Here is a 22,087-nt window from a genome sequence, read left to right on the forward strand (position 1 = left end):
CGCCATTATATTTTCTTCTATTTGAAAACTTGGGAGCGTTTCCCAGTAAAGCCGGTGCCAGTAGCACTGTGTGAATCATCCTTAGAAATGATGAATCACTGAAGCCGTCCTCTTTCCCAACCTCATTCAGAAATCAAAAATATCCCCACTTGCGCGGCATGCCCCACGTCTCCCGTCCCACCGCACAGGGTTAGACCATCTGTAGCTTGGCTTCAGCAGGGAAGAGCCTGAACCTCCAGGATTAACACACCTCTGCTGGGCATGGGACCTCCTTCCAATGCTCCTGCCTTTGGGAATACCGCATCCAGCCCCCTGTGCCACCATGGCAGCACCCCAGGCTGGTGACCAGGGCCAGGCAGTTGCCATGGCTTAGGGGTGGCTCCTTGACCAGAGGAAAATCTCAGCAGTACCATGAGGGACCTGGCGTTTTGGTGTCCCTGAGGGAGCGTCAGGGTAAGGGCAGCAGGGTTTTGGCTCTAACCTCGTTGCTATCTGTTTCCCTTTCAGCCTGAGCCACCCTCATCTAACAAGTGGCAGCTGGACAAGTGGCTGAATAAAGTCACCCCGCACAAAGCACCCATCCTGACCCACCATGACGGCACGGCGCTGGAGGCCCATCCCTACTACGGACGCGTGAAGGCGGAGCGGCAGGAGAGCGAGAAGACCCCGGCCACCGGCCCAGTTGAGCACCGCAGCGGGGAGGGCCGTGCCACCACCACCGTCACCGCCGCCATTGGGGACGGACCGCGGCCCAGGACCGCCAACAAAGCCCCGGGCAGCAAAGGCGGCCGGCAAAAGTCACCCCCTGCAGCTGACGGCGGGCCTCCGAGGCGGGCGGCGGGGAAGAAGGCACCGCGGCGGGCTGAGAGGACCTCTGCCGGGGACGGCCCCCACTGCCCCGGGGTGGAGGAGCCTCCTTCGAGCCACAGCTTTCTGGAAAGCACTGCTGGAGAGGCGCCGAGGGCCCGGCCCGGCAGTGGCAGCAGTGGCGGTGGCTGCAGAGCAGGGCATCGCCGAGGGGAGCCCCGCTCGGCCGCGGCAGGCGAGAAGCGTCGGGCCCGGGGACCGAGCAAAACGGCGCCCAAATCCAAGGAGTTCATTGAGACCGAGTCTTCGTCCTCGTCATCGTCCTCCGACTCGGGCTCTGAGTCAGAGCGGGAGGAGCGCCCACTGCCCAAGGCGCCGCTCACAGCTGGGGCCGAGCCGCGGGCCAAGGACGCGGGGACCGGCGCCGCCAGCAAACCCCACGGCGGCTGCAGTGCCTTTGGCTCCATTAATGCCAGGACTAGTAGTGAAATAGCAAAGGAGCTGGAGGAACAGTTTTACACCCTGGTTCCTTTCGGTAGGAATGAGCTCCTGTCTCCTCTGAAAGACAGTGATGAGGTAAAGTCGCTGTGGGTCAACATTGACTTGGCTCTTTTGTCCAGGATTCCAGAGCGTTTGCCCGAAGAGCCGCTGGCCATGAGCGCCGGAGCAAGCCAGGCGGCCAGCCTCCCGCAGGGTAGTAGTGCTGACCCCCCCGCAGAGAAAGGTTTACCGAAATCTAGAAGGAAACGCAAGGTGAGCTTCAAGGGGACCGATGGGGGCGGGTAGGGGAGGCCTCCGACAAGTGGGAGGCAAGCATTGCTTGTGCCCGCATCCACTGCTTGATGGCGGTGTCTTCTCTGGGCTGGCACTTCAGAGCTGGGATTTGTCCCCGCTCGCCGCATAGGAACCAGCCGAGCCCCAGGGTAGATGTCATCCCAGGAGGTGATGAAACTCCTGTCCGCGAGGGATCACAGCCCCTTGGAGGTGGTGTTCACTGCTGGCACGCGGCTTTCCATGCCTTAGCAAAGGCACTGACTTTTTAGTAGGATAGTTTTCTCTCCTAAAGCTTCTCCCAAAACCTGAGCATTTGGAGGTGTTGCTTAGGTCCGCAAAGGGACAACTATTGGCTATCTTGTCATGGTCTGCATGGTGTCACTGCATGTGTGGAAAAGGGAGACGTAGCATCTTTTTTACCCTCAGATTGTCAACTAGAGGCAATCCCTTCAGTGCTGGCAGGCAGTCCTGGTTTCGTGGGGGATGTGCTTGCAGAGACCTTGTGACCTGCCTGGCTCTGCAACCTGCTTCCCTTGCACCCCAGTGGCCCCCTTTTACCCCCAGACTCTCCGGCAGGTGTAGAAGTGGGAGTGTAGTCCATTAGCTGCCCCCTCCCTGGCAGCACCATCACAGCAGACAGGTGGACACATCGCTCTGGTCACATCCACCCCTCCGCCCTGCCTCTCCCACAAACTTTCTGAGCCGCTGGTGGTGCCGAGGAGAAAGCTCCGTCCACCCCATGGCCACAGCTGTCCACCAAGAAGGCTTTCTGGTCCGTTTGTACTGCTCTGACCCCGAAAGTCACTCTGAACTGGAATTGCCATCTGCCCAATTTCTGGACAGTTTTACTGTGCAGTCATCTGTCACCCTCTGAGCTACTGTACATGTACAGATTGATCTGTACATTTTTGAGGATCATTTATCTAAAGCAGTCTCTTCCTTTTTTATCTTTTTTCAATTTTTGGTTCTTTTTTTAGTATCTGAAAGGTGGCAACCCAGCTCTGACCACTGATAGAGCCATAACAGAGAGCCCTGATAAGCTTTAAGATGTGTTTGTCTGCATTTTCTTTAGAAAGTAGCATAGAAGTAATTGCACAGTACAAAATGATGGGAAACAGGTCAAGAAAGAGTGGCAGAAACTAAATATTTATGGTTTAGGCCATAGGAGATGCTAGTGTGATAGTGCCAAGCTGTACACCCAGAAGGAAACAGGACACTACAGAAGAGCAAAATAAATGCAGTCATTCTAGAAATGCTTAATTTGACTTTCTGTGGCACATATTATCTTTTGCTCTTCTGTCTTAAAGCACTGCTGTCAGTTGTGGTTTTAGTGATGTAATAAATACAAGGCATTCATGGAGTACCAAACTGCCCCTCAGCCTGGAATAAGGCCCTCAGTGGGAATAAGGACAGCTGCTATGCAAACTCAGAGCATGTGGTCCCTCTTCCCAAAATACTTTATGGATAAGACTAATAAGAATGGATTATCAGGCATAACTGCAAAATTAGAAAGAGCCCCTTATCACCTCCACCTCTGTCATGATCTCAAGAGCACAGGCGAAGTAGAGACAGAGGAGGATGGTTAGGCACTGAGATGCGAGAAGATCTTCACTCCTGTGGAGTGTAAGCTACGGTGTTAACCCTGTACCAGCACCCACACTGGCACTGGGTAACACAGAAAATGTTGTTGCCATGCAGCAAGGCAATAAATAGAGTAGAATCAACAGATCATAAGTAAAACTCAGCCAGCACTGGAAGCTGGAGAACTTTTAGAAGTGGAAAAGACTGTGGACTTTGCAGGCGACCGGGAAAGCAAAGCCTTTGGGAGCCGATGACAGAACCTAAGGAACATAATAAAAAATTAAATAGTGGCAGGAAACATTGACCAGGCCAGATAGGGCCAGGGTGCAGTCCCAAGCAGTGGCACAGTCACCAGCTTTGTTTAACTGTTAACATGCTTGCTAATGTGGTTTTGGCCTGGGTCAACTTCTGTTCTTCCAGCCAGTGGCTGGCCCTCGCTTGGGACTGGAGTAAGATCCATTCTGAAAAGGCAATCTGAATGTGGCATACCCTGGTTTGCAGGAGGAGCGAGATGAGTGCATGGACGCAAGCTGTGCCATGCTGGTTGGTCTCAGGACCAGTTGCTGATCTGTTGTATTTGCTGGTATAGGCATAGTCACTGATGGCAAGAAAAGAGAGGGAGAGACAAAGGAGGTATGAGGTTAAAGAGTAGGCAAGAGAAAAGTGCACAACGAGATGGGCAAAGAGGGCAATATAAAGAAAAAATATTCCAAGGGGCAAGCGAGGAAGCAGTGGAAACAATTCGAGTTTTTTATCCTACTCCTTTGTTTGAACACTGCCTCTTAAGATTTTATTTTTTTAAGACATGGACCAATCGTCTCTGATCCGTGCTAGCTATATACTCAAAGAAAGTGTCTTCATTAATACCACTATGCCAGAAAATACCAGCCCCTGACTTTTTGAAATACTTTTGGATCTTTAGTAAATCCCAAACCTACAAGATTATTATTTTTCTCTTCATTCAGTGTGAGAATGAGGAAGAGTGCAGAGACATCAAGAAGACTCACTTAGAGCGAGAGAGTTCTTCACGATTAGCTGCCTCTGCCCACAGCATCACAACAGCAAATCACTGCAATATGAATGAAAATAGGTAAGCATTTTCCTTCTTTTTGACCACTGCGTCGTACAACTAGTTGCAGTTTAATGCCATGTGTTATTTTTTCCTTTAATAGGATTTATTTTTTAATTACCACATTTTATGTTGAAAAATTTCCCACTGCATTCCCCTTACTTCTGGTTTAATGAACAAGTTATCTGCTCCTGACACATTTATATACTTGCATTTTTGTCCTATTGCACAAAGAAGTTGTGAGTGCGAGTGTGAGATTCATGGAATCGGTAATTCTAGGTAGAGCGATGCGATTGTCCGAGACGTATTGCCAGACACTGTGTTGTAGGTACCAGTTCACATAGGCAACCGTGTTATAGCCTTACAGTGTTACGAGTTTCAAACCGCAAGTTTGACTGTATAAATACAATTACCTGTAAGCTCTATGGAAAAGATTGAGAAAAATATTCAAAACAATGCCTGCAATACTCAGTTCCAGAATATATTTGAGATCCAATATTTTTGATTTTACAAGCAAACTATTCTGTGTAATTGCTCAGTATTTTAGGACAAGGAACTCTGACTTTAAAAACAATGACATTTTCATAGGATGCAGGGCATGAAACAAATTCTGAATATTTTGCATTTGCTATTTGGCATGGTTTAGCAATGTTGGATCAATCATACTGAGCATCTCTGGAGACTTCCAATAGTCAAACTTAGGAATGCATCTTTTCAGAGTTCAGCTGCATGCTGCTTAGTACATGCTGGTAATCAGTATTTTTTTAAAAAAAATCATTTTCTGGTAGCATCAGGGTATCTCATGGGGTGAAACTGCTAAAATTAGAGAATATTTGTATTAATTGTATTAGGCTTTTCTGTTGTACGCATCGCTGATGAGTTTGAGCAATTCTTGTCATTAATACCAAAAAAAATCATGGAGAAAACTAATATATATAGTGCTTATTGAAAAATGTGCATTCAATTTTTTTGTCCTGACATGTCACATATGTTTCATAAAGTGAAAACAATACACAGAACAGTTTGTTTTACTGTGGGTGATTGCATGCAGGCATGCCATTCCTGTTACCGCAGTGTCATATGTTTTACGTCGCATTCATTTTCAGAGAATAGCATGGCTGTCACAGCTTGCTATGTCATGGGGTTAATTCTGTGCTTCCTGGAAGCAGGACAATAATTTGTGTTTTGCTTGACATTATATTCTGTACTCCTGGTAGCAACTGTACGTTAAAGAAACAAAGAAGAAAGTCTTAAATGTATATTTGCCTCCTAATTCTTCCTCGGTCTGCTCTGCTTCCAAGATGTTTCTGTGTTTTATGCTACTGTAGGGCATGACACCAAATGTTAATATTCCCACAGTTGAGGATGGGCTACTGAGGCTGTAGCTAAACCAGCAGTGCAGGTCTCAGGACCTCCTGTCCCTCTTGCAACGGGCGGCTGCTCGTGCTGGCAGATCCCTCCTCCAGTTTTGCCACCATAGCTACCTGTGAGGGTCTCCTGCAAGTTCACTGAAGAAATTTGTCTGAAACCAGAACTCTTTTCTTCTTTTTTTTTTTTTTTTTTTTTTTTTTTCCGGGTTGTTAGTATTCAGCTCCCAGGAGAGCCACACAGACAGTTTTGTCAGCACAACTGAGGGCCGGTAGCAAAGACAGGAGGAAAGACACCTTCAGACATGAGCATTTTCTACTGTGTAATTACAATCTGAGGTGCAGACTAAACAAGGCCCTGTTTGACAAGAAGGGCTGGCGTGTCAGGCAGAGATATCCCAAATATCTTACACCTATGTCAGATGGCACAGTCATAGAATCATAGAATCGTTACGGTTGGAAGAGACCTTTAAGATCATCGAGTCCAACCATTAACGTAGCACTGCCAAGTTACTACTAAACCATGTCTCTCAGCACTACATCTACCTGTCTTTTAAATACCTCCAGGGATGGTGCCTCAACCACTTCCCTGGGCAGCCTGTTCCAATGCTTGATAACCCTTTCAGTGAAGAAATTTTTCCTAATATCCATCCTAAACCTCCCCTGGCGCAACTCAGGTCCATTTCCTCTTGTCCTATCGCCTATTACTTGGGAAAAGAGACTGACCCTCACCTCGCTGTCCTTGCTGGGACAGTCTGCCCAGTCCCAGCAGATGATGGCTCACTGCAAATTGTTCTGCATGGCTTCTCAGTATAAGATGGTGGTGCTGCTGCAGTTTAACTGCTCACAATACGTTTAGGTGGGCCCTATGCAATGGGCCAAAGGCAACGTATAAGGTCTGCAGCACAAGTGGAAATTGCAGCTACTTCTCACAAGCTCTAGCCCAAGCTTTTGAGGCTTGGGTACACTTCGGAAGAGCTATGGCTTCTCTTGGATGCTTTAGGCCCGCACTTTGACAATGATGTATAAATATGGCTAGCCAAGGCACGGATTTATGTTTGAAAATAGGAAAGGGAATGACAGCATCAGCCTGCACATTCAAAATAGTGCTAAAGGTCTTATTTTTCTTAGGGGGAGAAGAAGGGCACAGTTGTCCATCTTACACACTCTGATTCTTGCTTTTGTAAACAGCATTGGTCATTAAAGGAAAACAGTTGACGTTGTGTTTTAAAGGTACTACACTGTGGGAAACAGGAAAGGTTCTGAATTGTGATTCATGGCTTCTTTCACAGCTAGTTTTTTAAAGACTTGCCAGATAAATGGAGGAATGTATGATAAGAGCACATTTAATTAGCTCTGTTCCTTGAAATTATGTGCAGAAATAAAGTATAGTTTGTACCATATTCTTTTTTGTGATTCCATTAAGTGTATACTGTCTAATACAGTAACTATAAAGAAGTGAGAATTGTCCATAAAAAGTAATAGGCTGAATAAAGGGGAATGTGACAGGGAAAGGTATTGTGTTAAAATAGTCTGTCTGACCTTAATCACAGTTTTAGACTTAATGCAGACTGTCTCCTTAAAAAAAACCTTTTATTTTGTGTGTGTTGCTTTAAGATTATCAGCTAAATATTTTCTTCAAATTAGTGCATTTGAAGTTTATTTCTGGGCATATTTTTACAGTCTGCCTGACTTCTCCTCATCCAAAGCTTCTCCCAAATAAATGAAAGCTGAAAATACTGTGTGTGTTATAGCTTTCTTCTTTAGAAGACGGAGCAGCTCACATTTCTCTGCATCTACTGTTTGCATATGTTTCCTTTTATCTGCACTACCAGCCTATCTTTCTTTGTCTTCAAAATCTGTGTTAGATTAGGATAAACAGTGCTACCAAAGGCTGGGCATCGAGCACAAAGATAAGCCAGTCATCTTTAAACACATTTCCTGTTTTAGTTCACATATGGTTTTATTGCCATGGCTTATAAATTGTCACCTGTAATGGTGAAATAGGGCTCCATAACCTGAACTTACACTTCAGAGCCTAATCTCCGTCTCCAGCTATCCCTTAAGAAATGGTGAGCAAGTGGCCATTTATCTCTGTATTTTTTTTCAAGTACTGTGATACAGACTTTGTATTAACTCCAGAATTACAATTTGCCTTGAAGGAAAAGAGGAGAAACATGATACAAATTTGTAAATGAACTCTTGGTCCCAATACTGTAAGCTTGTTTCCAGATACCAATAGACTTTATCCTGCCAGCATGTTTTAAATTCAAAGTTTTGGTAATATATAAAACATTTACCTTTCTCAAAGCCAGCTTTGTGACACTCCATTACTGTAATTTCCATTTTCAGCTTGGCAATACCAATAAATAAAAATGAGAAAATGCTTCGGTCACCCGTCTCTCCCCTCTCTGATGCATCAAAACACAAATACTCCAACGATGATTTAACTTCCTCCAGCAGACCTAATGGCAGCAGTCTATTACCTTCCATCTCCTCCAGCAAAAAACATAAGGGTGAAATCCAGTCGCAGCCACATCCTGGAGACTTAAATGTAAGTTTATGCTGCTGTTCACGATATAAAGCCTAGCTGTATATTTTTCACTTTGTATTGCAGTCTGTGATAGTTTTGCAGGATGTTATGCAAAAGAATTGTAATAATAAATGTTGTATTGTAAGTTCAGTTTTTCTGGTTTGGAGTTGAGCAAGGCACAGAAGTAAGGAAAGAGGGCAGGCTGTAAAATGGGCAAATAACAAAGGCTACATAAGCAAAAGGTAAAAGCTAATGGCCCGAAACAAATGGCTTTTGACCTCCAGAGTATTGCTTGGGCACGATGCAAGCCCCCTACATTCAAAAGCGTGGTGCATAAGGCCTCTACTCAGCCGCTGCCTAACCATGAGTGTGCCTGCAAAAAAGTTCCTAGAATCATAGAATCATAGAATAGTTTGGGTTGGAAGGGACCTTTAAAGGTCATCTAGTCCGAACCCCCGTAATGAGCAGGGACATCTTCAACTAGATCAGGTTGCTCAGAGCCCTGTCAAACCTGACTTTGAACATTTCCAGGGACGGGGAGAACATTCTCCTACATGTCTTACAACCAACTTTCTCAGACACTTCTACTTAACACTTGACACTGGTAAACAGCTTAGCACCAGCCACACAGCTCAGCTCCATCAGAGCCCAGGTATTCTGATATTTATCAGAGTCTTGCTCACGCTAAATGTGTTCAGAGCGCTTTTCCAGATAAGGCTATGTCACTACACCACGTGGTAGCAACTGCTTTCAGAGCACAGAGAGAGAAGAGTAGATGCTGCCCCCATTTATGTGTGAGTTCTGTGATTAGGATGCTGAAGTAAAGAGCCTGTTAGCTCTTCTAATTGAGGGAATTCACATCTTTTTCTCTCTCACTTCACAAAATCAAACCCTACCCTTCAGCCTACAGGACACTGCCAGTAGAAGATCAAGGGCAGAATATTGTCATGTCCTCCTTTGAAGCTGTTCTCCTTTGTGTGAAATACCTAGAAGTAGCAATTTGGGTACCATCATATTGATGTCCACTGCTGGAGCTTCTAGTCAAGCTGTTAGGGCACTCTGGTGCTACTAGAAAGGCACATGCTCCTCTCCTTGCTACAAAAACCATTTATGTATTTTATCCTATATCTATTTGCTGTATTTGTTATTTGATACATAAGAGGCGTCAAAAGTCTAAGTATTAGTGCCTAAGCAGCTTTCAGGAAAACAAACGACCTAAGTTGTAGCAGTGGTCTCCTCCGGACACTTTTGTTATGGGGATAACAAGCCCCACAGCGTATGTTAAGCATATATGTTTATACTTAAATATATATTTTTTTTTGGAGAGTGGAGGGGGAAGTAGTAACCATAATCTTAATTTTGGACACTTTTTAAAAAACAAGTTATCATAGACTGTGTGTTTCAATAGAATATCTCACAGATGCTTTTGGTAAATTGCAATAAAATTAATTACATTAAAATACTCCAATAAAAAGGCATTTTAACTAATCATAGTCATTAATTTATTTTTTCATGGATTAAATGTAAATTTTTAAACATTTTAACTTCTGAAACATAAGTTTAGAGGTTTATAACCCATTCAGAATGATAATGATATGATTCTTTACTGTGTATCTTGAAAACAATTTAAATTGCTTCACAGGCAAATGTGCTGGAAATCAAAAGTAAAAGGTGATTGCTTTATGATCCGCACCCTTAGCAAATGTGTTTCACTGAGATTTTCTGCATAGGCTAGCAATGCACCATTTGATCAACATTTTAACAACCTTTGCAATAAAATTCTTATGTATCCAGTTATTCATCTGAAAACTTGAGCCTGCTGAACTGATCTGGATGTGCCATATAGAAGATGAGAGCTCATGAACTATACATGTTAAAGTTAACTTTGCTTTATCCCATCGTCCTATCTGGCACCTAACTGGCATGCCCAGGTCCTTCAAATTTCTGTTAGAGACCTCAAGCCAGGGAGTGGCTTTTATCCATTTGAGCTTCTCTCCATTTCCCTATTGAGTTTCTCTCTGTCACCTGACAAAGAAAGAACAGTGGTTTTTGCCAGTGGTTATCAACCAAAAGCAACCTGGGGCCCTCAGCTTCGCACTGTGCCAGTGCATGGTAGCCCACACAACAGGTCACTCGGTAGGACGAAGGGCCCATGAGGCCACGTAAAGAGCAGAGCTGCAGCTGAGGGAACGTGTGAGACGCTGCCAAAAGACTTGTGCTTCCACCGTGGTGCAGAACAGTGATCTTTCAAGCTGATCGGAGACCTACAGCAGATAGAAACCTGGACCTCAGGCTATAAATTCATGCCACACAGGCACATCAGCAGCGCAGCGTGAAACGAGTCAAACAAGTGAGCCTTGCTCTCCCAAGGCAAGGGACAATGCTGGTTGGGAAGCTGAAGACTAGAGATATAACTTGATCTTCTAAATGACCACACCAGATCTATTCTTTAATAATTTCACTTACTGTGTTTCAGAGTGTTTTGATAGTTCAGCTCCATTTCTTCAGTATATCACATTGAAACTCCAGCCCTTTACAAAGTGCTCTGAGCAATATCTGTGAATTTGTGGCTATCGGTGACAGGATAGTTATACATACTCCATGATGAAACAGGAGGGAAAACTAACTGCCAATTTACAACACAATGCAAAGATTCTCTGTTGTTTATTAGATGCTTTTTTGAAGTTAGTAGCCAATTCCTCAATGTCTTCTCTGCTGTTTGTTGTCTAGAAAGCAATTCACATCAATTCGGAAAATGTTCTCTGCAATAAGCCCCAGTCCCAAACAGAGTCTTGGTCACCTCTGTCCAGCACACCCAGGGACTGCAGAAGGACAAAGCTTATCTTTGATGATATGTAAGTACAGATAACTTTACAATAAAGAAAACAATATCATTTGCTGCATTTAAAGACAGAAAAATGCAATTTGTCCAACAGGAGATGAATCATGGCCAGAAGTATTATGGTAAGCGATGAATGAGACATACTGTATAAACTCTTAATTTTGTGTCATAAATTAAGCCTGCAATCATCAGAGAGTAGTGAGGACTGGCTGTTCCCTAAAGGCACGGGGAACCAGGACCCAAGGGGCAGAACATGTGTGACAGAGCAGGGGCTGTGGCAGCTGGGGGTCCAGTCCCAGAACACCCAAGCAAGGTGAGCAGGTGTCATGGTTTGGGCCAGACGGAGATGAACGACAGATGCTCTCCCCCACCTCTCTCAAACTAGCACAGCAGGGCAGCCCATGGGTGGAGTCAGGTTCAACCAAGAGCCTAGATCCTCAGGCAAGTCCATGGTGATGAGGCAGGTCCAAGGTGAGGCCGGTGAGGGTCGGACACAGCCCAATGACTGCCAGGCATGCATAGTGACAAGGCATATCTGAGGTCCAGCCAGGAAAACAGTCCCCAGGTCAGGGTCCAGATTAATGGGGGCCATGGCCGGGCACAAGCATGGCTTTGAAGGGATGGAGACAGGCACACTTACAATGAGTTGGACGGAGAGTGAAGGCCCAGACCTGAGTTTAAATGGATTTCTTTAGCCCATGGGCAGGAGGGGGAGGCCCCACATGGGGCAGGTCAGGGCCATTAAAGCTTTATTAGTACCCTCAGGGCTCTGGGATTAAGTATGCACACATCAGACTATTAATGTATACAGAACCATAGCAAGGTGGGGTGAAAGACGCACCCTGCTTGGAGCAAGGGGAGAGGACATATGGGAGCCTTGCATTGTTGAGCCTTGACAGCTGCTGCTGTCATTGATACTGCTGCTTAGATAAAGGTATCACAAAGGCAGGGTGAGTAGGAAGCAGCAGTGGTTAGCGGGAGTACCTGGAGGGATACCTGGCCCTCCCTACCTCCACTACGTCCTTCAAACATCCTCTGCCATCCTCCTCTGAAAATAATTTAAGGTTGCAATTGTCTTTCTTTTTGGTAAATTAAAATTGCTGGTTTGTTTCCCAAGGTCATTTAGGATGTGGTATTATTTAGGTGAAACTGGAGGTTGAAATCCTAGTATCTAGAAAATCCAGATTCTTTTTGTCTGGTAATGTTCTGGCCTGAAAATACTCTGGCTAGTGTAGAAGAGGTTCTGTTCAAGCTGTGCCTCAGACTGCCTGGAGCTCCATAAACTGTGTGACCTTGACGTGCCTTTCGTACTGCCAGACTTTCACCCACAACAACTCTAACTCTTTTATATTAAACGAAACCCTGGAATAACAGCCTTGTTTCCTCAGGAACCACTTTCTACCAAAACTGAGATTTTAATAATAATAATAATAATAATAATAATAATAATAATAATAATAATAGTAGTAGTAAGGTTTGTTCACACTACCTGGTCTGAGGGACAACTAGAGGGACAGCAGCCTCTCCTAAAGAGAATCCAGGTTTCCTACTGTAAGGTGTAAATAATTCCCATAGACTTCAAAAGGATGTAACTGTTTCATATAAGAAGGCTGGTGAGATTAATTTCTGTGTGTTTTCATGGCAGTCATAAGGAGATGTAAGTTGAATAAATCAATTTTTCTGCTCCTTTTGGAGAAAACTCTCCCCTGTGTATATATCCTTATTTTCCCTCTTTCTCCACCTCTCTCCATGCTTTTAACTCTTCCAGTATATTTATTCAACAATCTCCACTGAGGAAATCTAAAACTGTTTGGAAGTACTACCTAACTCATCATATCTCTTAAAATACTTTATCATCTATAATTTACTTGCAACTGTTCAATTTTTCTGCAGTTTAAACATGTACATACAAGGCAGAAGGGTATCAGTATGCTTGATAAGAGTCAAAGTTACAGGACATGCTCACCTGTTTGGATTAGAAAAAATACAATCAGAAACAGCTACAACAGAACTATTGTATCTTCATCTGATTTTCCCTCAAGATGCAGACAAAAACCAGGGAACACTGGTTTGTTTCGGTTTTACCCTAGAATACTGCCATAGGAAAACTGCTTTTTTCACCGTCTCTCTCATCGAAGAGGCTTTTATCACTTGCATTCTCCATTAGTGATATGTGTGATTTCTCTGGCAGGCATCTTCAATAAAACTGTTTCACCTTTTCAGAGAGAGATACAATTAAACTGTTCCTGTGTAGTGCCTTCCATGTAGAATGTCCCCAAGCAACTTGTGGCCCATTAAAAAAAGCAATCTAAAAAGCCAAATAAGATAAAACACAGAATCAAATATGTCTTAATTTGCCCTTAAAAAAAAGAAATGGTTAAATGCCTGTTGTTCTAACTAGAGGAGCTGCTATCCACAACCTGTATCTAGGAAACACCACCAGAATACCAGCTATACTAAACCTTGCTTCTGAAATTACTGTGCAGAGAAGTCACTGAAATGTAGCAGATTAGACTGGCTGCAAATGTTAAATGTCAACAAATTTGACTCACATGTTAGAAGGATCAAATTAAACATGGCAGCCAGTGTCTTTCAAACTCATATAGTACCACAGCAGAGGATTTGAAGAAGTGTAATACAGTAGGTCTAAAATTATGTAGTAATCCTAATGGCAGCATTTGTGCAAAATGATGCCTATGATGTATTTCATCTCATAATCCATGAAGTTCTGAATTGCTGTAATCCAGCCATGGCTTTAAAGTCTTCATTTTAATCAGACTCTATAGTTTTTAAGAGACTAAATCCCTTATATTTGATTTAAAACAACAACTAATTTTTTTGACCAATCAGTGTCTCTTTGCTTTATTCTCAATTTATTTTCTCCAGATCATTGACAACAGCTGTCACTAGCAATAAATTGGAACACAAGTAGGTCAATAAAAAGTATATCTTGCTTGGCAGAGTGCTGTATACACATACATTGCAACATAAAAGTAAATATAGCTAACGGTCTTCAAAAGGCAGGCAAAATCCTATTTCCCCTGCTTTGCCATTGTTTACTGCCTGCTCTAGATATGCTTCGAGGTACCCAGCGTGCCGCATGTATAAGTGACATCAATGCTGTTTCCAGTATTAATTCTTAACAAGATTTCCTAGATTTTTGGCCATTTCTGGCTCTATGAAGAGAACATTTTCAAGGCTACGTAATAATGCTTCAAGCCAAATTCATTCCTGCTGTAATTTCACTGAATGATAGAATTCCCAATAACCGCATTTAGGAACAAAGTCTGTTGTCCTTGAAGTGATAAGCACAGACATGCTGTGGGTGCCCGAGGGCACAGTCCCACACCCTCCTCAAAATACTGCGTGTGTGGTATGAAAAAGAGCAGAGCGTACCCAGCTTCCCAGTTATCCTTATGGCTCCGCAGGATTATTTTCTCACTTGCATTGTGGGTTACCCTTTCAAACTTGAGGTGTGGGTTTTCTTCCCTTACATTTATTTTCCTTTTTTTTCCAGCCTTATAGGAGTAAGGTGATACATCTTCTTCGGCTTTTTTTCTTTTTTAATTCCTATTTTGTTGAATGTTTGTTCCACCTTTAAGGATTTAGGTGCTCCACACACCTACCAGCTTTACATTGTCCAAAGGACATATCCTGCTGTGAGACAGCATTCCTTTATTTGTTTGTGAACAAATAAACCGTACCAGAAAATATTCAACCTGTAAAGGTGTTACACTTAGAGCTCATAAAGAGCTCAAAAGATAACTTCTTGGCGCATCTCTTTGTTTTGGCTTGAACCCCAAGTCTCTCATTTTCAGTGAGAGACTGGAAACCCTCTCCTCTTCCTTGTTCTTCTGCCTCAGAGTGGAAAGGAAAAGGTGCTCTTGGGTTGTGACTCCCATACAACATGTGGAAGTCATCTCACTTTGCATTGCTCAAAATGCCTCAAGGACTCCTGGTCTTCCGAAGTATTTAGAGAGACTTTTGTAGTACCGGGCACATCCTCAGGAGCACAGCTAAGGAACAGAGTTTGGCTCCTCTTTCTTCTCATCAGCAATCTAAAAAATCACTGGTCAGATAGACCAACATCTACTACACTAAGTTCCTCACAATTCATGTGCTTACTTTGGACTGCTACCAGATTCTTGGCTTTGGGAGATTTCAAGACTTCAGCTGACCATCTCATTCTTCCTCTCCTATCCTTCTTACTTGCAGCACTGAATTTTCTCGTGTGTATACTGCTGTCATGGTTTCATTTGGGATCAGATTGACTTTCTTGCTACAGCTGGTGTAGTGCTATGTTTGGATTTGGGATGAGAACAGTGTTGGTAGATCACTAATGTTTTTTGGTTGTTGCAAAGCAGTCAAGGCCTTTTCTGCTCCTCACACTGCCCCACCAGCTGGGAGTGCACAAAAAGTTGGGCTGGGAGGAGACACAGCTGGGACAGATGACCCCAATTTACCAAAGGGATATTCCACACCATATGATGTCATGGTCAGTATATAAGGTTTGCAGAGGAAGAAGGAAGAGGGGGGCACATTTGGAGTGATGGCATTTGTCTTCCCAAGTCACCATTATGCGTGATGGAGCCCTGCTTTCCTAGAGATGGCCGAACACCTGCCTGCCCATGGGAAGCAGGGAATTAATTCCTTGTTTTGCTTTGCTTGTGTACACAACTTCTGCTCTTCCTATTAGTGTGTCTTTTCTCAATGCACGAGTTTTCTCCCTTTTACTGTTCCGATTCTCTCCCCCATCCCAACTGAGCAGAGTGAGCAAGTGGCTGCATGGTCCTACTTACTGGCGAGAGTTAAACCACGACAACTGCTCATGAAAATATAACATTAGACTATTAGACTGCAGACACTGCCTCCCATGATTACATAATTAAGCTGCCTGTTCTCTGCAAGGCCACCTACCCCCTTTCTTTTTAGGGACACTTTATGAGAGCTTGGTCTGGTGGGAAAGAGATGCTTAATCAGCTCTAGCAGGAGATTCTTACAGGGTAAAGAATTTATAGCCACTGTTCCCTGCTGTCAAAGAAAAGCCAGGTCTGTGGACTGCATTTGAACTTAAAAGCTATATCCGTGCCCCTCCTCTGTTCCTATGAGCAAGTGGTCCAGCACTGCTTATATGTTTAAATGTTTTCATGCTCCAAAAAAAGAACACTCATTGCCTCCTGAGAACAGTCCCTGGCCTGCGCTGTCCCCCAGCTGTGCCCAGGCATTGTCTGGGACTGAGCTCAAAACTATATCAGGGAGAGTAGCAGCAATTAAACAGCATGGATGATCAAACGATAGAGCTGGTATCCTTGCCCTGCTTATTTCACTTGCACAGACATAGCCAAGGAATGGTTCTATTGAAAGACACACATTTGAAATAGCCTCCGATAATTTTGCCACTCAGGAAAGAGGATTTGTTTGCATCAATTGGTTTTGATGTGCCTTTTTCTTACTCTACAGCTTGACTAGAAAACATCCTTAGTCTACAATGAATCATAACATGAATCGTGCTGAATATGAGGAAGTCTCATCTAACCTCCCATGGTGTTTACCATTCTACCACACCTCTGGTTCTTGACAGAGCTTGTTTTGCTCAGGTTTGGTGGCAAACATTGGTTTCTCCTCAAAGAGCTAAAAGTCCCTCCCAGTGTAACTTAGGGTTTGTCTTCTTGTGCTGGACCACAGAGCAGTGTGGGTTTTTATCACCCTCAATGCCAGAATTCACAGGTGTGGCATGTAAGAGAGATTCGAGTGCCTCTGTTTGCAGCTTAATTCCTAAATCAGCTTTGCTGTCCCTGTGGCAGTGGAAAATATATACATTTGAAGAATGTTCTTCAAGTCCATTTTCCACGATATAGTTACCCACAAGTTTCCCTTTTGAACTAGAAGGCTGGTGGGTGCAAAGGCTGTGATCCCCCAGGGAAATGTGGGAGCTTTACTGATCATTCCTTCAACATGTAAAGGATATTTTCATCTTCCAGTGACAACAAACCACACTAACGAATGATCATGACCACTTTAGCCTAGAGAATCACAGGTAGACTGTTCAAACTCATGTTTAGCCTAGGAGTACACTGTTCATCTTGAGATGCAACAATGAAGCATGGAGCTGGAGAAGGGCTGTGATGACTTAATGCACATGAGGAAAACGAATGCCCAAAATCCCTATCAGATGCTTTCCTGGTCTTCCAGTGCCTGATTTCAATTTCTTTCAAATCCTATGATTACTGAAGTTTCTTAGACAGGCATTGCAGAACAGAGCTCTGGACAGAGTCTTTGTTTCAGCATTGCCTGGTCCTTTCACTGTAGATACCCCATTCATTGACTCGAGTTTCACATGTACTGTCACTCGGCAGTTTCACCCCCACCTTGGCTTCTCACTCACCAGAGCTGGGAACTTTGGAGCTGGCTGCCAGGTAGTCCCTCACCCAGAAAGATCTTTCTGCCTTTGGTTTTCAGCTGCCTCTTGAGAATTCAAGGTGTGATTCCGTGGTATTTTAAAACAATATAATCTGGACTGCTGTTATCCTGCCCTCTCTCCCTAGGTGTGACTGTGAAGGCTTTCATGCCACTTTCGACTGAAATTAGCTGATTTCAGAATATCTATTTAACATTCATTGAAAGAGACACAATTGTAGTTTATCTGCAAGGATGTAATGCTTTCTCCCTCTGCTTTCAATACAGGAGCTCAAGTCCCTATGGTTAATACTTCTTTCATTCCTCTCTCTTTGCTTCTACACTTTGCCCTTGTATGTTTTAGTCTAGATATTGATTTCACATGGTTATCTTTAAGTCAGGAATCTGGGTCATGCCCAGGAATTTGTAGTAGATTTTGACTCTTTCTCATGGTCTCTTGTATTTCACTACATCAACATGGCTAGTCTGGGGGTTTTTGCATTTTTGCCAAAATGGGAATCCCCACTTATTTTATCCTTCTTCAGTTCATTTAAATTAGGTGCTAGGCTTTAATGTTGTCTGCTATTTTTTGGAACAGTAACTCCCTCTTTAGGTATCTGTAGTATTCATCTATGCATCTAATCTAAGCTATTGACCTTGTTATACTAAGCCCAACAAGATAGTAGTTTTGTAGTTGTGCGGTTGAGTAAATTTTTCTTACATTTGGCCTGACTCCTTTGTTACTGTCTTTCTGAAATGCCTATAGCACTATCATTTAAACAGGTCGCAAATACCTTCTCTGCCCTCTCCACTTGTATGCTCCTCTGCTGAACTTCCCAGACCTGCTAGGTCTGCCATAGTGAGCATGAGACTCCCATAACTGGGTACCCACCTTCTGCAGTGCCATGGGCCAACCCTGTGTGCCACGCTCCAGACCCAGCAGTGCCGTGTCCTGTAAAACAGCATTTATTTTAAGTTGTGGAATCGGCAGGAAGCCATAATACATGAGGGGAGAACACTGTTTTGTATAGTAATTCCTGCACAGCTCTATCCTTTATCCCCAAGATGACCACCCTTATCTGTGACCAAACATGTCAGACATGCTCCTGACACATGTCCCACTATGAAACAGCAAATAGGCAGGGCTGTATACACCTACCTTTCAATTTACATGGTTTTCTTGCCCTTACAAGATTTCCTCTCCTCTTGGACTGAAAGTTTGGGGCCTAATGGCACAGCTTGAAACCTGGACACGGGCTAACCCCGGCCACGCCAGTTTCTTCTGATTTTCCCCTAGCTCTGATCAAATTTTAAAGTCGCTCATTTTGCTGTTCTACTCCTTTCCAGCACACCCACTTTTTTAGGGTCTAGATTACTAAAGTTGTGAAACTGGTCCTATATTTAGAATTATGATTTAAGCTGCTTTTATTATGTGCAATTGTTGTACATTGAGGAAGGACTAGTTTGTTTTTTTATAACACTTCAGCAGCATTATCTCTGAAGGGTATTAAAATATGCACTTGGCTACATTTATGATGTTTAATTGAACTTTTATTAGTTTTTTTTAATATATCCTCATAAAGCACCATACCACAGTAAGAAATAATGTACAAGTGGTATATTATGTAAATGAAGCAGAAAATGCTATAGTTTAGTATTTAGTTCATATAAAATATAAAAATTACATGAAAAATGTGTTTTTGAATGCAGTTATAATTAAAATTGTATATTGGAGTCTAAGCTACACTGTACTCTGTAAATACCAGCGGTTGCTCTGAGTTCCAAGGAGATTATGTTGCAGTAGATGCTGATAAATTACTGTACGAAGTAAGGCTTTTATTGATTCACTTTGATTCTCTTCCGTTTTTTTTTACTGCATGAGTTTACATTTTTGCAGTTATCTGCTAAACTGGAGTAAATTAGAGAAGGCAGCAAAAGGCAGAGGTGGCAGAGATGCGCTGTAATGGCATAGGGCTAAATAGGATGAGGGAAACATATACACACACACAAGCATTTCACCTGGGTAATGGTAACACCACTCTTAGGAGCTCAACAGCCTGGAAATTCTGAAAGGCTGCTTCTGGAAGGGGACTAATTACGATGCCCGCAGCCATCTCACCTCACGCTGGGATCCCGCGCAACATAACAAGCAATGGCAATGCTGCCTTTCCTGCTGGTTTTCGACAAGCTCCCAGAGAAAGTGGTGGCAAGGCGAGGGAGAGAAATTGGGGACAGTAGCGGATTGTTTGATAAATTTCATCCTGGATTCAGCCACAGCCATGCTACTGAGGCTGCCCTTGTCAAAGTCATAAATGGTTTGAATGCCGCTGCTGAAAAGGAAGCCTGGCCTTGTTTGTACTATCAGATCTAGCCATGGGGGGGTTGTTCTGTAAAAGGCTGGATTCTGTTGCAGTGCCTAGGTGACTGGCTAGTGTTGACTGAGAATGCATTGAAATGGTTCCAGCAGTACTTGATTGCTTTCCCCAATCAACATAGTAGGGTAAATTCTCCTCGAGAGCAGCCAGTTTCACATAATGACACTTGATCCCAGGGAGAATTCACCAGCGGTGTGACTTAGTTGGCACTGATGCTTTACGCTCTTTCTCTTGCCTTTCAGAGAGATATATGAGATGCATTAGAGCAGTGTATTAGAACTCCTTTTTGGCTTTGTTGAAGAGGACTGTATTTCCAAAAGTACCAACAATCAGATATATAGAAACAAAAGACTTTCTTGTGCAGTCAAGATTATTAATAGAGATAAAACACTTGTTTATACCTGTTAATTTGAAGTCAGACTTCTTTTGATTTTTTTTTTTTTAAAAGAGGCCTGAATTCTGTTTGTAAATCTGGAGTGACAGTGCTGACACCAATAGATACATACAGTTGTAAATAAGAGGAGAATCTGACTCAATTGTCTGAATACCAGAAGTCACTGAGTAACTTTCCGTGGGACTTCAGTATACACTCATGACCAGTAAGCCTAACAAAGAGACTCCAGGGCTTCTTCTGCTACTCACATCCACTCCAGTTCAACCAGTAGTCTGGTACCATTCTAATCCTGTAGAAATTTTCTCTGTTCTCTGGCTTCGCAGGCTGTAGCGAGGCTGTGATCTGCAGATCTAAGGGGTTTAGCCACAGATCTTTCTGAATCTCATCAGTAGGAAAACAGATTTGCTTGTCCTCAGGATGCCTCTCAGCAATAATTTACAGTATTCAAAAGTAGCATCCAGTGAGATTACCTGCAAATTCTCCAGTCTGAGATTATCACCAATGTGATAGGCCAAACTGCAGAGGAAATTTGGATGAACCTTCAAGTTTGTAACAGATAATGGGTTCTCAGTCACTGTAACTTAAGGGTCTGTAAAATCAGAATATGATTAGCAATCTTTTGTGAACTTCATTGATATGAAATGCGCATTACGCAAAAGAGCTATCCTGAGTAATTAGTTTATGCATCACTTTCTCATGTGTCTTCATATGTCCATGAGCTGAGGTAACCTGTTATCTTCAAGAAGCCTATAGAAGAGGGTTTTTTTCTGTTTTTTTACTTCATGACATAATAATTTAAACTAGTGTACTGGATTTAAAAAGACAAATTATGTTCATGTGCAGTGGGAACCTAAACAAAACTGAATTTGAAACTTTTATTTCTTATGAAAAAATAGAAAATAATTAAATCCAAGCACATCCTTATTTTGTTACTAAAATTATATAAGAAATGTATGCAATGTACATAAACATACATTAAATCTATAGGACATTTCAGTTTTCCATTTTCACCCAACATGCACATTAGTAATCTGAATAGGAAGTTTATTAACATGTACTGATAAATGGAAGAATAGTATTTCATAGATGGCATTAAGAGATCAGAATTTGACTCGATGTGTTTATTACCACTATTGAACAAGCTCTGTTTAAGAAATTAGAAGAAAACGTACCCTATCCTTCCCAGAAAACAACTGGACTTAGTACAAACTGATGACTTCCATTTTTGCACGTTGCATTATGGTTAACCACCCCACAGCAGGGCCCTCAGAGCAGGCTTCTTGGTTCAGTAATGTGAATGCCCCTTCCCAATACCCTCATTGCTAATCATAACTTGGGAGAATGCATCCTGCTACAAGTTGAAAACAGTTTTACAATTAACTTATGTATAAGGACACCATAATTACACTGTGTTGTCTCTCATTGGTTTTGCAGCCTCTTACCATGCTTCAAACAAGCAAATTAGACATATAGTGCTGGGTGATATATGGGAGGGAATGTTGCAAAGGACATATTTTAATGACCTGAGTTTGAAAAGATCATGTAAACGTTCATCACTTTGATAATTTCAGAGAGATGAAACCACTCTTTTGTTGATTTTCTCTGCTTTGCTTTGCTTTTTGGCACTTCATAGTAAACAATATTACCTAGGTCATTGCACAAGAAGGAGACGGGACTTAACATTGTTTTAAGAATCCTTTCAGTGGTTCTGAAAACATAGTTATTTTTCTATATCAAGCTAACGCTGCTTCAATGTCTAATATTTCATAATTGACCAAGACCAAATCCAGATGGTTCGTATTATTAAGATAATGTTAGCACCTTGCTGGGCACAGGAATTATTTGCAGCTGCAGTAGGTTATGAGATACTGGGACACAAACCTGTCTTCAGTCCCCTTTCTGACCTACTGGGTAGAGTAAGCTGGGGAGAAATTCCACTCTGAGGCAGA

General features: G+C 42.9%; 1 protein-coding gene across 1 annotated transcript in view; it reads left to right on the forward strand.

Annotated features, from left to right (window-relative positions):
• AFF3 (ALF transcription elongation factor 3) overlaps positions 1 to 22,087 on the forward strand; it is a 327,221-nt gene that overhangs the window by 289,382 nt on the left and 15,752 nt on the right. The window contains exons 11-14 of the mRNA XM_054190585.1: positions 508 to 1,560; positions 4,128 to 4,252; positions 7,951 to 8,152; positions 10,862 to 10,986. Coding sequence (XP_054046560.1) covers positions 508 to 1,560; positions 4,128 to 4,252; positions 7,951 to 8,152; positions 10,862 to 10,986 — 1,505 coding nt within the window. The remainder of the gene's footprint in view (positions 1 to 507; positions 1,561 to 4,127; positions 4,253 to 7,950; positions 8,153 to 10,861; positions 10,987 to 22,087) is intronic.

Source organism: Rissa tridactyla, chromosome 1 (assembly GCF_028500815.1).
Source record: "Rissa tridactyla isolate bRisTri1 chromosome 1, bRisTri1.patW.cur.20221130, whole genome shotgun sequence".
Lineage (NCBI taxonomy): Eukaryota > Metazoa > Chordata > Aves > Charadriiformes > Laridae > Rissa > Rissa tridactyla.